Here is a 15,498-nt window from a genome sequence, read left to right on the forward strand (position 1 = left end):
GGACAGTCCCAGGTCTTGCCCTGTGTGAGAACAGAGTAGCTGGTGGCCCAGGGGGGAAGCAAAGGCACACGTGGGGGCTGTCCGCTGGCGGGGGGTCTATGGGCGACGCTTGGTTTTGGAATTACGTTCGGGGCCTCCGAGCTTCAAGTCTGTCCACCACCCAGCTGGCCGTGGCCGGAGAACCGGCTGCCACAGGCCTCTGTGCCGGGGTGGGGAGGATCTCGGAAGGGCTGGAGCTGGGCCCGTCTGGGGGGAGAGGAGGGGACAGTGCAGGTGAGTGTTACGGGCATCTCACCTTGGGGTGCGACCAGGGACAGCGCCTCCCCGTTTATTCATTTCCTGTGGCTGCTGTAACGAATCACTGCCAATTTGGCTTAAAACCAAACGTGCTTTTACAGTTCGGGGAAGTCAAAAGTCTCACGTGGGCCTCGGGTTAAAAATCCGTGCCTCCTGGACATCCCGGAGGGGGGCCGTTTCCCTACCTTCCAGCTCCCAGAGGTGCCGGTGTTGACTCGGGCCCCTCTTCCCTCCTCCCTCTTTGACACCTGCAGCCTGGCGTCTCCCACCTCCTCCCACGTGAGGACCCCTGTGGTGATGCTGGGCCCACCAGGATAGCCAGGACGCTCCCCATCTGGGGACCATCAATCACACCCGCAGCCCCTCTTCTCTATAAAGTGACAATTACAGGGACTGGGACTGAGAACGGGCCATCTGCAGGGACCTTGTCCTGCCCAGCACAGGACCACAGTAAAACAGAGCCTTCGAGGGACCCTGGCCCCCTCATGCCGGGTCCCTGGGAGGCCTGCCATCAGCAGGTATCCATCTACCTGGTCCCATCCCCCTGGGAGCCACGCCCGGGCCTCCTCTGTGGGCAGCTCCGCAGCCACTGCCCCTACCCTGTGCGGCACCAGCTCCGATTCACCACCAGGAGACTAGACACACGTCCCGTTTATTTGGGTTCGTAATTCAGTAATCACAGGACGGAGTCCTGACAGGCTCCGCGTCGCCCTCTTCCGTCGCCCTCCCCAGCCGCCCCGCGGCTCAACGTCAGGGCCAGCGGCAGCCACCTGGACCACAGCATGTGGGGACAGGGCACGTGCCACAGGCCTACTCTCCTGCCAGGAGTTCTGCAATCAGGTGATGGTGGCCGTAGCCGGCTGACACCCAGTGCGGAAGGAAGGAAGACAGCCCGGCAGCTGCCTCCTGAGAGCCCTCTCCAGGTGGCGGTCCCAGGCCCCCGTCGCAGCCGACCAGCGCTGCACCCCATGCCTGCAGGGCTCTGTGGACCAGGGCGAGCAGTTCCGGAGAAGCGGGGTACCCTGGGTGGTGGGAGAAGGGGGGGGGAGCGGAGCGGTGGAGGCCGCAGGAGAGCATGAGACAGACCCACGCGGGGTAAAGCCAACCCTGCTTTTATTTCACGAGAGCTTCTCGATGGTCGACAGGAGCTCAGGTTTCAGGATAGAAGAGTCCGGTTCCGCCCCTGCGGCCCTGAGGTCCTCCAGCAGGGCTGCGTCCCACGAGAAGGTCAGGAGGGCGGAGGGCACCTGCGGTGGGCCAGAAGCCTCAGCCTCGCTCAGGCCTTGACGTGACTCTCCCGTCTTCCCACTCGACCTCCCCCGTCAGAGCCGGGACCCCGCTCCCTCCGGCTCGCTCCGGCTGCTATCCGTAAGGGACAACGGTCCCCGCCATCAGCCCAGTCCCGCAGCAGGGACCCGGCGAGAAAGCCCGGGACTAGAGGGCGCACCGCAGGCACGTAGGCGGGAAGGTGGGACTTGAACCCGAGAGCCCGGACCCCTGGGCCTCCCGCCGCCCAGCGCTGGAGTTCGTGCCTCCAGGACATCCAGAGACCCGCCCGCGGGCAGCCCCCTCGCTCACCAGCCCGCACTCGTCAAAGGCCGGGCTCTCCTCCTCCGACAACCTCTGCCCGCCCGAGGCCAGCAGCTCGAAAGGCAGCCAGTCGCTCTGCAAGGCCTCCCGGACGAAGGCATACAGCGCGGCCACCCGCTCCCGGGCGTAGAAGGTGCCTGGGTGGGCGGGACAGTCGGTGGGGCCGGAGTTCAGGGGAGCACCCCGCCCCCCACCCCAGCCCGCGCCCAGCCGGCTCCCGAGGGAGGGAGGGAGGGAGGACGGACCGTGATGCCTCCTCCCAGGATGAGCACAGACCGGGGAGGCCTTGGGCTCCCGTCCCGCGGCACCCAGCCGGGCCCCGTCGACTGCAGCCCCGGCCCCCCGGGCGCACCCACCCTGGAGCAGGCAGCCGTCGGGGAAGCGGACGCGCAGCAGCGTGTAGGTGTATCTGCGCCGCTCTCTCTGCTCCTCCCTCTCCCGCATGGCCTTGGTCCGCAGCACACTCAGCCGCTCCACGGCCTCAGACCTGAGCCTCTGTTCCCGCTTGACCTCCTCCGCCGTGAGGTTGAAGAAGTCCCCGGGCAGGTCAAACTGGGAGGCCAGGGGCGAGGGCTGGAAGACACGGCGCTGGCGGGCCAGCGTGGCCCGCACGGGCTCGGCGACCAGCAGCTGCTCCTTGTGCTTCCGCAGGCTCTGGGGCTGGGCCAGGGCGGCCTCGCTCAGCACGTAGAACTCCTCGGGGCCCTCTGGGGCAGGCGCGGGTCACTGCTGCGGCAGGGAGAGCCCCCCACCCCACCCCTGCCGCCCGGAGGGGCCCTCCCGCCCCTCCTCCCAGCACAGCTGGCGCCCTGCTCCACCTGCCTTACCCTGATCGGGCACCGGAAGCAGGGCCTTCTGGAAGCCGACGGCCTCAAAAAACTCGTGGGTCCCTTCCAGGCAGTTAATTCGCTCCTGGGAGTGGAGCCAGTGGTCACCAGGGCCCTGCTGGCCACCCCGCCCGGCCTCGCAGCAGCCGCTAGGCCCTGACGGCAGGGCGAAGCCGCGGAAGCTGCCCACAGGGCTGAGCACGAACACGCTCGCCTCAACACGGGCTGCAGGGCGCCCCCAGCTGCTCGCAGAGGGCACGGGACCCCAGGAGGTCACCAACCAGGTGAGGAAGGAGGCCGAGAAGCCACAGGACAACAGGAGGGGCCCAGGGGTGGGGGCGGTGGCTGTGTGGGAAGCCGGGGGCGGGAAGGGGCCACCGGGAGACAGACGGCAGGTGCCCTGCCAGTGGCGCAGGTAACACGGGCCAGGGTGGCGGGACCCCGAGATTTCTCCATAGAAACCAGAAGTCTGTGTTTTCGGGGGAGAAATCTCACCAGCCGCGACCTCCTCCCCGCTAATCCAAATTCAAGTCAGAACAGCCGGGGCGAGGGGGAGAGCGGGCCAAACACCACGACGCTCGCCCCGTGGGCCCGGGGCCCTCGCTCCCCTGCGGCTGCCTGGTCTGGCCGCCGCCCCCACGCCGGGGCCGCGTGTGCACCTGAAACACGCGGTTCTGCAGCTTGATCTTTCTGTACTTCTCTTCCTCGGGTGCAGGCAGATGTTGTCCAGGTACCTGGGGGGGCCCGCGGCCGTGTGGGAACAGTGAGCCCAGAGGGGGCCGTCGCCGGCCCCCTCCCCTCGGTCCTGCCTCCCCTCGAGGGCACCAGCGAACGCACAGGGGGCTGTGGCAGGGCCAGGCTAACGGACCACTAAAGCCCGTGGGTGCCCCGTGGCGGGGGGCCGGGGCTCACGAGCAACATGGACTTCCTGGCGCTCCCTGCCCCCCCCCCCCACCCTGGACCTGTTGGAGCAGACGAGGGGAGGGGGTGGGACCCTGCCCCCCGCCCCCCGCCCCCTTCCCACCTTCCTACAATGATCCCAGAGAAGAGCAGCGGGTCGGGACCTCCTGATTGGTAAACCCCTGCGTTTTACAGGCAGGTCAACTGAGGCCCAGAGGGCCTGGGGGGGGCGGGGAGTGCAGGGTGGGGACTGGCTGCAGCCCCAGTGCCCAGCTCCTTCCGGGCACCCCCCCGCAGGCTGTGGCGGAGGCCCGGGTGTCAGGGGCGGGGGACACTCAGCTGGGAGGGCTGCGGCTGCTCACTTGGCGATGGTGTCCACGCCCAGCTTCACCCTGTCCCGGTCTCTGTTGAACGTGTGGATCTTCATGATGGAGGCAGCCACGGGGTCGGTGGAGAAGTGCTGGGGGAGGGAGGGGACGCACCACAAGCGCTCACCTGGGGGTTGGAGGCCCGCAGGCACCTCTCCCCCCCCCCCCCCCCCAGCAGCTGGCCTCTCTACTCAGGTGACAACAGGTGACAGCAGGCCAGGAACATTCCACTGAAGCAAACTCAACTGGACGCTCCCAGCCAAGAAAGGGGGAGAAAGCCCTGCGGTGGCCCCCTCCTGAGCCTCAGCCCTGCCCTCGCCCCGAGGGAAGAGGGGCGTCACAGCCCAGCTTATGCCTCCGGGGGTCCGCCCATCTGACAACTCTGCCCTTGGGAGGGAAGAGGGCAGGGACACAGAAAGACGGAGAAAGCAGGAGGGGAAGTTCCCAGGCTTGTGTGACCGGCCCAGCCTCCTCCTCGGGACCATCACAAACCCCCAGGGAAACCCATACGGGAATTCACTTTGTGACAGAGACATATGCCACAGCCATGACCAAAAAGGCGTTTTCAGTAAAAAAGGGGGTGTGCGTGCGGGGGGCAACCCTGGGTAGCTGTCAGGGAACAAAGAGTGGTCCGTATGCCTCATACTCCGCAGGGCAATAGCTTCTAGTCAGATCAGAGTCTTTGGGGGGGGTGGTTTTCAAATTTTTTTTTTTTTTCAACGTTTATTTATTTTGGGGACAGAGAGAGACAGAGCATGAACGGGGGAGGGGCAGAGAGAGAGGGAGACACAGAATCGGAAACAGGCTCCAGGCTCTGAGCCATCAGCCCAGAGCCCGACGCGGGGCTCGAACTCCCGGACCGCGAGATCGTGACCTGGCTGAAGTCGGACGCTTAACCGACTGCGCCACCCAGGCGCCCCTCAAATTTTTATTTTGAGAGAGAGCCCACGTGAGTGGGGCTGGGGCAGAGAGAGGGAGAGAGACAAGAGAGACAGAATCCCAGGCAGGCTCCACACTGTCAGTGCAGAGCCCACAAACCACGAGATCCTGACCTGAACTGATACCAAAAGTCAGGCCCTCGACCAACTGAGCCACCCAAGGCGCCTGTAGTCAGATCAAAAGTTTCAAACGTTAAAACAAACAACAGAAAAGCAGGGCGCCTGGGTGGCTCAGTCGGTTGAGCCTCCGGCTTCGGTTCAGGTCATGATCCCACGGTTCGTGGGTTCGAGCCCCGCGTCCGGCTCTGTGCTGACAGCTCGGAGCCTGGATGCAGCCTGCTTCGGATTCTGTCTCCATCTCCCTCTGCCCCTTTCCCCACTCGTGCTCTGTCTCTATCAAAAATAAATAAACATTTAAAAAATTAAAAAAACAACAACAACAAAAAGCAAAACAGAAAAGCGCCAGCAAAGCGGGGAAGGCCTTTCCAAGCCGAGAAGTCACAGGACCGACACATTTAACCAGAGATCAAAAATTTCTACACGGCAAGGTGGCCACGAGCACAACCGCAAAGTGAAAACCGAGGGGAAAATATTCACGCTGCGTATTATAGGCAAAAGACCAGCTTCCCTAACAGGCGAAGGGTGCCCGTGAATCGGGGTGCCTGGGGGGCTCAGTCGGTTGAGCGTCCAACTCCATTTCGGCTCAGGTCGTGATCTCACGGTTGGCGAGATCGAGCCCCCGAGTCGGACTCTGCGTGGACAGTGTGGAGCCCGCCTGGGATTCTCTCCCTCCCTCTCTTTCTCCTGCTCCCCTGCTCGCACATGCACGCTCGTGCTCGTTCTCTCTCAAATAAATAAACACTAAAAAAAAAAAAAAAAAAAAAAAGCCTAGTAACCAAGAAAAAGTCCAACTACACGACACAAAACCGGGCCAAGGGCGCATTCTCACAGGAAAATACGGCCAGTCCGGGCCAAACTGAGGGAAACGCGCACGGAAACCATCCCGAGATATTCTCCACTATCACTTCCGGTAAAAGACGAAGGGTCTGTGCGCCCACAGCGACGGTGTGGGGCCGGTGACGTGGGCACTTTCCCCGACGCTGCCGCTGCAGTGTGAGTCGGGACGGCGCCTACGCGGGTTCCTCGGCCACCGCCGTCCACACCCCGCACGCGCGTCCCGCTTCCGCGCCCGCACCAAGCCCACGGCTCAGAGCAGCCACAGCCAAGGCTTTCCACCACGTGACTGCTGTCACTAGAGAAAGACGGGGAGCTTCTGACACGCTCATCGGCAAGGAGCCGGTCGGACAGTTACGGAGCAGGGCATACGGTGAAGCTGGCTAACAGGAACGCAGAACTTTCTCCCAAATGGTTCAGAACAAGCCAGAAAGGGACGACAGCGCGAACGGGGCAAAACTGTTAACGGCTGGCTGCACGGTGCGAAGGCATTAGGGAGGCTCACGGAATTAAGGCTGCTGATCAGTGGGCCTTAAAATAGCGACAGGAGCCTGGATGATCCCCGAGGGTCAAATGCAACCTCAAGGTCCCTTTACGGGGAAGAGACAAGACAGGGGACAGCCTGAGCAAGGCGCCACGACCACAGAACACAGACAAGCCTGGAAGCAGGAAAAGGCCCGGACGCACGCGCCCCCCCAGAGCGCCCAGAAGGAAGTCGGCCTGGCCGCCGCCTTGAGTCGGGGCAGCCAGACCCACGTCACCCTTCTGACTTCCAGGGACTGTGAGACAATAAACGAGGCCGCCCGCTTTGCGACAATCTGTTCTAACGGGATCGGGAAACCCGAGCCCCGGGTGCGGGGGATGCGGGGGTTCGGCAGTTTGCGTGCATCTGCGATCGATCTCTCCCTGGAAGGGGGCCTGCACGCCTTACAGGGGCCGCCTCCAGGAAGGGTGGGCGAGCGGGGGCTTTTCTCTACCCACCCGTCTGTATCCTGAGCTTCGGACCCCACGGAAATCCTGCCTTTGAAGAGAGACGGAAACAAACCCGATACAGGCAGGCGCAGACGATACCGAGGGTCCGTGCCACCCAGCTCTCCCGGCTCTGGCGCCAGGACCTCTAGGTGGGAGGGCGGTGGAGGGGGGGGACACGGGGCTGCCACTCACCGAGAGAATGGCCTCTTTGATGTGTGCATCCCGCTGGTCCTTCCTGAGCGTGGCCCCCGTGAGCGGGCAGATGAAGCACACCACGGGCACTGCCAGCTGGGTCGAGCCCTCCTCTCTGGGCTCAGGCACCTGGGGGGACGGGGCGAAGGCGGCTGACCCCGGACTGCGGACAGAGGCCAGCCCGAGCCGCCGACAGCATGGCCCCGGCAGCCGCGCGGCCCCGGTCCCGACGCTTCCCCCCTTTGCTTCTTTAGCCGTGGGACACCTTGGCCCAGTGACTGGGCCCCTTCTGCCCCGTAAATGGCTCTGCAGGGCCACCGCACCCCAACGAGAAAGGGACAGAAAGTGTGAAGCCGCTTCGGACACGGAGCAAACGCTCCATCAACGGCTCTGGCTGTTCCCGTTTCCCTCGTGAGGAAGGGGCTTTGGTGGAGGGCTCGGGAGTCACGGCGGCCCAGATGAGTCCAGACCTCCCTCTGGACCTCAATTCCTAGGCGTCGTCTAGGGCCGCTTCTGTCCTTAAAACTCAGTGAGACCTTGGGGCGGCTCCGTCTGTTAAGCGTCCGACCTCGGCTCAGGTCACGATCTTACCCTTGTGGGTTCGAGCCCCGCGTCAGGCTCTGTGCTGACAGCTGGGAGCCTGGAGCCTGCTTCCGATTCTCTGTCTCCCTGTCTCTCTGCCCTTCCCCTGCGCTCTGTCTCCCTCTCAAAAATAAATAAACGTTAAAAAAACGGTCTTTAATAAATAAACATTAAAACAAATACTTAAAAAAAGTCACTCAACGGGGGCAACTGGGGGGCTCAGTCGGTTAAGCTTCTGACTTTAGCTCAGGTCATGATTTCACAATTGGTGACTTCGAGCCCCACATCGGGCCCTGTGCTGCCAGCTGAGCCTGAAACCTGCTTCTGATTCTGTGTCTCTGCTTCTCTCTGCTCCTCCCCTGCTCAAGCTCTCTCTCTCTCTCTCTCTCTCAAAAATAAAGAAACGTTGGGGCGCCTGGGTGGCTCAGTCGGTTGAGCGTCCGACTTCGGCTCAGGTCACGATCTCACAGTCCGTGAGTTCGAGCCCCGCGTCGGGCTCTGGGCTGATGGCTCAGAGCCTGGAGCCTGCTTCTGATTCTGTGTCTCCCTCTCTCTCTGCCCCTCCCCCGTTCATGCTCTGTCTCTCTCTGTCTCAAAAATAAATAAACGTTAAAAAAAAAAAAATAAAGAAACGTTAAAAACAAAACACAAAAAACCCTCAGTGTGACCTCAAAGGTCAAGCTGCTCAGAACACCCTTTCTGCCAGGTTCTCCTTCAAAGCCCACCTCCCCCAGCAAGGCCTCCCTGATTACACCAGTCTCTGAAGGGCCCTCCCACCTCCCGGGCAAGCAGCAGAGGGCAGGAGCTGAGTGTGAAGGTCCCAGTCAACACCACCTTCAACCACAACCTGCCTCCACTGTTCTGGTGTGCCTCACAAGCTTCCTTTTGCCCAAAGCCAGACGTGACCCCTATCCGCCCCGGCACCCACGTGCTTACTGCCCGAGGCTCGTGATTTGACCAATGAGGGAGAGAACCCGCTCCCTGCCCCAGGATGGCCCTCAGGTGTCCTGCTGCCCCGCGGATGTGCTCACCTTGTTGGTCCCTGGGGCCTCTGGGCTCCCGCTGACAGTGGCTTCGGCTTGAAGTTCCTTTCTCACTGGAGAGAGGGCAGAGACGGGTCAGTTGGGGGCCCTGCCGTGGCCCCAGGCACACTCCACCCCCGCCCCCGCAGACCCCAAGGGGGTCAAGTTCTAGTCCTTTCCCCGGTCAGGCCCCCCCCGCCTGAGCCACCTCTCCACGCCCCTAGGTTTCACCTGATGGCCCGACGACGGCCCCGTCTCCGCTCCCGTCTCCCCTCCTCGGCCTCTCAGACCCCAGCGCCCCGGTGCCTTCCACCCTGCACCCCCCACTCTCACAAGGGAGATTCTGCGTGAGACTTTGCTTCACGTCCCCACGCCGCACCGGAAGACGGCCACAGCTCACCCTGGTTCCGGATGGACTCCTGCGACGTGGGGCCCCGGGCCCTGGGCTGCTTCTGTTCGAGCCGGGCCAGGGCTGCCGCGGCTGCCATCTGGGCCTCGTCAGTGGGTCCCTGGCGGGGCTGCTGGAGCACGGGCTGGTTGGGTTTCCCTCTGGGGGCCCTCTCCCTGGGAAGAGACAGAGGGAAGGCGGGGTGACACGGGGTCAGGCGCAAGAGCCTCTGTCCCTCTCCCACTTCCGCCCCATCGGACAGAAACGTCCCTCTCTCCTGGGGACCACCCGCAGCCACGAGATGGTTCTAACACAGAAAGAAAGGCCCCTGGAGACAGATGGCAGTTCCGCCTCCAGTTCCACCCCTTGGGGCGAGTCCCACAGCGGCCTGGGCCTTGGGGTCATGGCAGCTAACGGGGGAGCGGGGCTGGGGTGGGGGGGAGGAGACAAAGGCCCGCCCCCACCGGCCACCACGGATGCACGTGAGAAGGCACCTTTCGCCTTCAGGAACCGGTGAGACTCAAAGGTGTCCCTCCCCTCCTCGATCCCTTTCCTTCCAGCCTAGGACAGCCAGGTGGCACGGCTTCACTTAGGGAGCACCGACCGTGTGCCCGGCCACATGCCAGGCCACGTGGCAGGGGCTGGGTTTCCTCTCCCCCCACATGGCCACACCCCAGCCCCTGTGATTACTTAGTTCTATAAAAACACAGTTTTCAAGACGCCTCGCCTACCCTCTTCAAGGCCCCGCTGGGCAGCCACGGGGACCGTTCTAAAACCTAAGCCAGAGCTCGTCACTCCTCTGCACCAAGCCCTTCCGCCCCACGCACAACACAATCCTGAAGCCCCCTTGGGCCTGCAGGCTCTTCACAACCCGCCGCCCCCCTCCTTCACGCCTCCCTATCTACACTGGTTTCCTACTGATGCTCCCGCAGGCCCAAGTGGCTCCCACCACAGGGCCTTTGCACTTTCTGGCCGAACTGTTCAGTCTGCAGTTGGGGGGCGGGGGTGAGGGAAGAAGTCTGGGGGCAGCTGGGGCGGCTTCAGGGTCTGTGTGTGGGTGCCGGGGGGAGGGGTGGGGGAGGAGGCAATTTCCACTTGGCTGAACCTCACCTCATCCAGCGCTCAGCTCGAATGTCTCCTTCTCGGAGAGGTGTTCCCAGACCACCTAAGGGCCCCCAGCTGTTGCTATCTCCTGCCCCTGCTTATTTTTCTTCGTGGCCCTGAGTACCCACTGCTCTGTCACCACCCGTGTCCTGGTTGAGCTGTCTATCTCTCCCCACTAGAAGATGAGCCCTGAGACAGCAGGAACCTTCTCTGAGCCCCATGGTGACAGCGCTTGTCACACGCCCCGAGCCTCGTCTTGCCCCACGCGCGTCACAGAAGTCTGGATCTCCACACCGCTCCCCTCTTCTCTCCTCCCGGGTGCTCATCTCCCACAGCCATCCCCCACACGGCCCCCGCGTCTTTCCCGTCAAGCTCAGTCCCCGCTGCTGCGCCAACCCCCACTTGCTCAACAAATGAATGGACCCCCTTGTCTGGCCCCCTCCCAGGCTGCCCTCCTCTCCCCGCTCAGGCTCCCAGGACCTGATCTCGTCCACCGGGCTTCCCTCCTTGACTCATGAACCAGGCCCTCGTGGGCCTCCTTCGGCCAGTCCCGGGAGCCCCCATCCCCGCGACAGATGCACTGATGTCATGCACCCACTCTCCCTCACCCGCCCCTGCTACCCTGTCCTCCCTGGCGCCTCCCTGCCTCTCCCCCCTACCACTCCGGGCCCCACCTCTTCACAATCCCTTCCATTATTCCTCAGGGGCCCCACCCCCTCTTCACTTCCTTTGCTCAATCCACCCCTGGCCCAGCAGAGCCCTCACTGTCACACACCTCCCCCACTGGGTCTCCAGTCTTGCCCCCGCGTCCTTCTCTTCCCCAGGCCCTCCCCGGACAAGCCACAGAGGCCCGGATGTGCGCCCTGCCGGACCTCCCTCTTCTCCCCTCTCCTCCCACGTCTCTCTCAGGACCTGCCTTCGGCTTCAACCGTCACCCACAAGGCCCCCATCTCCTCCCTGTCACAGATGCCTCCAGCTCACCTCCACCCACTCCCCGGTCCTCTTCCCTCCCAGACCTTCCTCAGCCAATTCAACCCCCGCTCCCCCGATCCTCTGAGACCTCTTCCAACCCCGCCTCAGGCTCCCTGGCCTTAAACTCTCTGACCCAGTCCTCCCTCGCGCTCCAGGGCCAGGGCCCAGACCCCTACGGCCATGGACGCGAAGCCTCTCCCCTCTCCCCGGCCCCAGCTGTACTGGATTCTCCAGGCTCTGTGTCCAATCTCCGTACACAGAGACCCCCCCCCAAAACTGGATGACGCCTCTTGGGGGCCCCTTCTCCGCCCGCCTGCTCTCCTACGGTTTCTCCGCTGACCCCCATCTACTTGCAACCCCGCCCCCCTAGCCCCCGCCTCCAGCCCCTCCCCCTCGGGCCTCTCTCCCCCGTGCCCCGCCCCCGGAGGCCACCCCTCCCCCTTACTCCCACCCTCGCCCCCCGTGCCCCGCCCCCGGAGGCCACCCCTCCCCCTTACTCCCACCCTCGCCCCCCGTGCCCCGCCCCCAGAGGTCTCTCCCCACCCTCGGACGCCCCTCCCCGCCCCTGCCCCCCGGATCTCAAGCCCCAGCGCCGGTCACGCACCCCACGGACTCCGTGAGCTTCTGACCAGGCCCCGCACTCTTGAACTTGATGTCAGCCTTGATCTCCTGGAAGAATTTCTTCATGGTGGCGGCGGGCCCGGCGGCAGGGGGCCGCGGGGGGCGGGGGGGGCGCAGGGCCCAGTCGGGGTGGGGCCGGCAGGAGCCAACAACCGGAAAGAAAATACCTCGCTGCCGGAAGTCCCTCCTTCGCGCGGGCGCCCACGTGACAATCGGCCCGGTGCGCCTCTCTAGCTGTCCGCGCCTCGCTGGCCCACGGCGGCCGCTCTGCACCGTCGGCCGCGTCTCGGTGGTTAGTCGGGCCTCAGTTGCCAGGGGCGACGAGCTCGCTTCCAGCGGGTGGCTGTGCCCGCGCGCCCTGCACCTCGTTCCCCAGAGGGGTGACCGGAGAGGGCGGGAGAAGCCCGCAGAGCCCACGGAGACAGCGCTGGCCCTGACCTTTCCCCTGACCGAAAACCTTCCCTGGCTCCCGCATGCAGTGCAGGGTGGGGGCCGCGCAGGACCGTAACGAGCCAGCCCCGCGTCCGGCACCGGTGGTCAGGCGCACGTGGTGGGGGACGTGGGAAGGGGCGCCTGAGCCGGGGCCTGGGGACCCACGGTGGCGCATCCCCTAGGGGCCTGGGTTACGGAGCTCTGACGTCATCCCGAGGGCCTGCACAGTGTTTAGGGGGAGAATCCGGTGCAGCCCAAACCAACCTTCCTTAACTTCGGTTTCCTACGCGCTGGGGATAAGAACAGCACCCACGTCCACGTCGTCGGAGGATTATAAGGGTGACGATGCCGTTAGAAATCATTCAATAAATGGAGCGCTTTATGATGATCTACTCCGTTTTGTTGGTTTTTTGGGAATCGGCTCTGTACCAGCAAGGAAGAAAACAAGGAAATCCTTGACCTCGCAGACCTCATGATGTTTTCCATGGGGTTGGGGAGGGAAGACAGACAACATGATAAAGTTTATGGCCGAGGGGACGATGTTAGGTGCTGGAGAGAGAAAGTGGACAGTTTGCAACATCAACTAAGGGGGTCGGGTGCAAGAAAGGGACATTTTTCGGACCACCAGGGAAATGTGAATGTGTCTGGGCAGTAGATGATAGAAAGGGGCTGTTGTTGACTTTTTTTCCTTTATTTGATTTTTGAGAGGGAGAGCCCAGCGGGGGAGAGGCAAAGAGAGAGAGGGAGATACCGAATCCCAAGCAGGCTCCAGGCTCTGAGCTGTCAGCACTGAGCCCAACGCGGGGCTCAAACTCAAGAACCACGAGATCATGACCTGAGCCGAAGTTGGACCCTTAACCCACTGAGCCACCCAGGCGCCCCACTTCTGGACTTTTCATAGGAGTGATAGTGGCATGGTAGTTATGGTCCATTTGGGCTTTGTTTTATCTTTTGACCCTTTTCATCCATTTCTCCCAACCCCCTGCCTTTGGCAAGCACCAGCCAGTTCTCCTTGTCTATGACTTTGGTGGGGCTCTTTTCGCTTGTACTTTTGTTTGTGTAGATCCCACATACAAGAGAGATCATACTGTATTTGCTTTTCTCTGACTTATTTCACTTGATGCCCTTGCTGTCCATCTATGTTGTCCCAAATGGCAAGATTTCGTTCTTTTTTTTTGGGGGGGGGGGCTAATATTCCATTGTATATCCATACTACGTTTTCTTTATCCGTTCATCCATTGTGGCCACTTGGGTTGTTTCCATATCTTGGCTATTGTAAATCGTGCTACAACAGGATTGTAGGACTGAGCCCCATGTGGGACTCTGTGCATGTTGGGCATGGAGCCCGCTTAAGATTATCTCATTCCCTCTGCCCCTCTCCCCGGCTTGAGCTCTCTCTCTCTCTCAAAAAATAAAAATAAAAAAATCGTAGCCATTTTAACAGGTGTCAGGTGACAGTTTATGGGTTTTATTTGCATTTTCCTAACGATGAGTTGATCACCTTTTCACGTACCTGTTGGCCGTCTGTATGTTTTCTTTGGAGAAACGTCTTCAGAGGGAGGAAGGAGGCCTGACCCAAGGAACGCAGGAAGCTTCCAGAAGCTGGGAAAGGCAAGGAGATGGATTCCCCGCCCCCCCCCAGAACCTCCAAAAGTAGTACAATTCAGCCAACAGAAGGATTGTATCTCGGTGGGACTCATCTTGGACTTTTCCCTCCAAAATGGTAACAATAAATTTGCATTGTTTTAAGTCACTAAGTTTGCGGTAATTTGTTACGTAAATAGGTAGTAAAAGCAACCCCTAGGCCATATAACCCAAAGAAATAAGTCCTGCTATTTCTCCCCAATTTATAGAGGAGTTTACAAAGTTCCAAACACACTTGTCCATGGCACCACAGCTTTCAGAGGGAGGATTCGAACCCAGGACCAGCAGATCTAATGACACTTCACTGAGGTGCTTCTCAAATTGTAATGCACACTCCAGGTCCATGGAAAGCTTCTTTAGATGCACATTCTGATGCATAGATCCTGAGGGGGCTAGGATTCTGCACCCCCATACCCCCACCTCCCACCCCCACGTGAGAGTGCTGGAGGCTGGTCTAGGAGGACTGAAACTTGCTTGGCACTGAGCAAGCCCATAATAGATGAATAAGTTATGAGGTGCCTGGGTGGTTCAGTTGGTTGAACGTCCAATTTGATTTCAGCTCAGGGCATGATCTCACGGTCTGTGAGTTCGAGGCCTGCGTGGGGCTCTGTGCTGACAGCTCGGAGCCTGCTGGGGATTCTCTCTTCCTGTCTCTCTGCCCCTCTGCCTCCTCTCAAAATAAATAAGTAAACATTTAGGGTGCCTGCGTGGCTCAGTCAGTTAAGCGGCTGACTGGCTTCGGTCGTGATCTCACGGTTCGTGAGTTCAAGCCCCGCATCCGGCTCTGTGCTGACAGCCCGGAGCCTGGAGCCTGCTTCTGATTCTGTGTCTCCCTCTCTCTGCACCTCCCCTGCTCATGCTCAGTCTCTCAAAAGAGAAATAAATATTAAAAAAATTGTTTTAATTAAATAAATAAACTTTAAATAAATAAGTAAACATTTAAAAACAAAAAAAAAACAACCCTGTAAGAGATGAATATGTTACTATTACAGCTCAGGCAGGGAAATGTTCTTAGGTAAGTGGAATCCAACACTCTGTGGCGGGGGGGTGGGGGGGGCGTCCAAGCCCCAGTGTTACCCTTCTGCCTCAGTTTCCCCATCTGGAAAGCAGGGATGACAAATAACTGATCTAGAAATGAAATGTTAATAACATACTACATAAGGTGACCTGGGGGCACCTGGCTGGCTCAGTTGGTGGATCATGTGACTCTCTAACTTAAGGTCATGAGTTTGAGCCCCACATTGGGGGTAGAGGTTACTTGAAAAAAAAAAATAATAATAGTAATGTGGCCTGGAACATATTGGCTGCTCTATAAACGTTACCGATTTTTTAAAAACAGATTTTATTATTTTTTAAATATTTATTTATTTTTGAGAGAAAGTGCACGAGCAGGGGAGGGGCAGAGAGAGAGATGGGGGACAGAGGATCTGAAGCAGGCTCTGGGCTGACAGCAGAGAGCCCAACGCGGGGCTCGAACTCACAAACCGTTAGATCATGACCTGAGTCGAAGTCGGATGCTCAACCGACTGAGCCACCCAGACGCCCCAAGATTTTATTGTTAAGTAATCTCTACACCCAACGTGGAGCTTGAATCCGTGACCCCGAGATCAAGCATCCCACGCTCCACCGACTGAGCCAGCCCGGTGCCCCTAAATGTGACTTATTATTGTACTTGGCTAAGTGTGCGGTAAATAT

The 15,498-nt window shown here is 60.7% G+C and overlaps 1 protein-coding gene across 1 annotated transcript; it reads right to left on the minus strand.

Annotated features, from left to right (window-relative positions):
• Positions 1-1,393: 1,393 nt before the first annotated feature.
• On the minus strand, positions 1,394-11,910 carry UBXN6 (UBX domain protein 6). Its single transcript, XM_045491576.1, is given in 11 exon segments — positions 1,394-1,544; positions 1,876-2,024; positions 2,244-2,594; positions 2,715-2,799; positions 3,374-3,420; positions 3,423-3,448; positions 3,977-4,074; positions 7,039-7,167; positions 8,652-8,716; positions 9,043-9,206; positions 11,711-11,910. Coding segments are annotated over 11 exon segments (1,326 nt in total). The 5' UTR covers positions 11,794-11,910; the 3' UTR covers positions 1,394-1,415.
• Positions 11,911-15,498: the final 3,588 nt, after the last annotated feature.

Source organism: Leopardus geoffroyi, chromosome A2 (genome assembly GCF_018350155.1).
Source record: "Leopardus geoffroyi isolate Oge1 chromosome A2, O.geoffroyi_Oge1_pat1.0, whole genome shotgun sequence".
NCBI lineage: Eukaryota > Metazoa > Chordata > Mammalia > Carnivora > Felidae > Leopardus > Leopardus geoffroyi.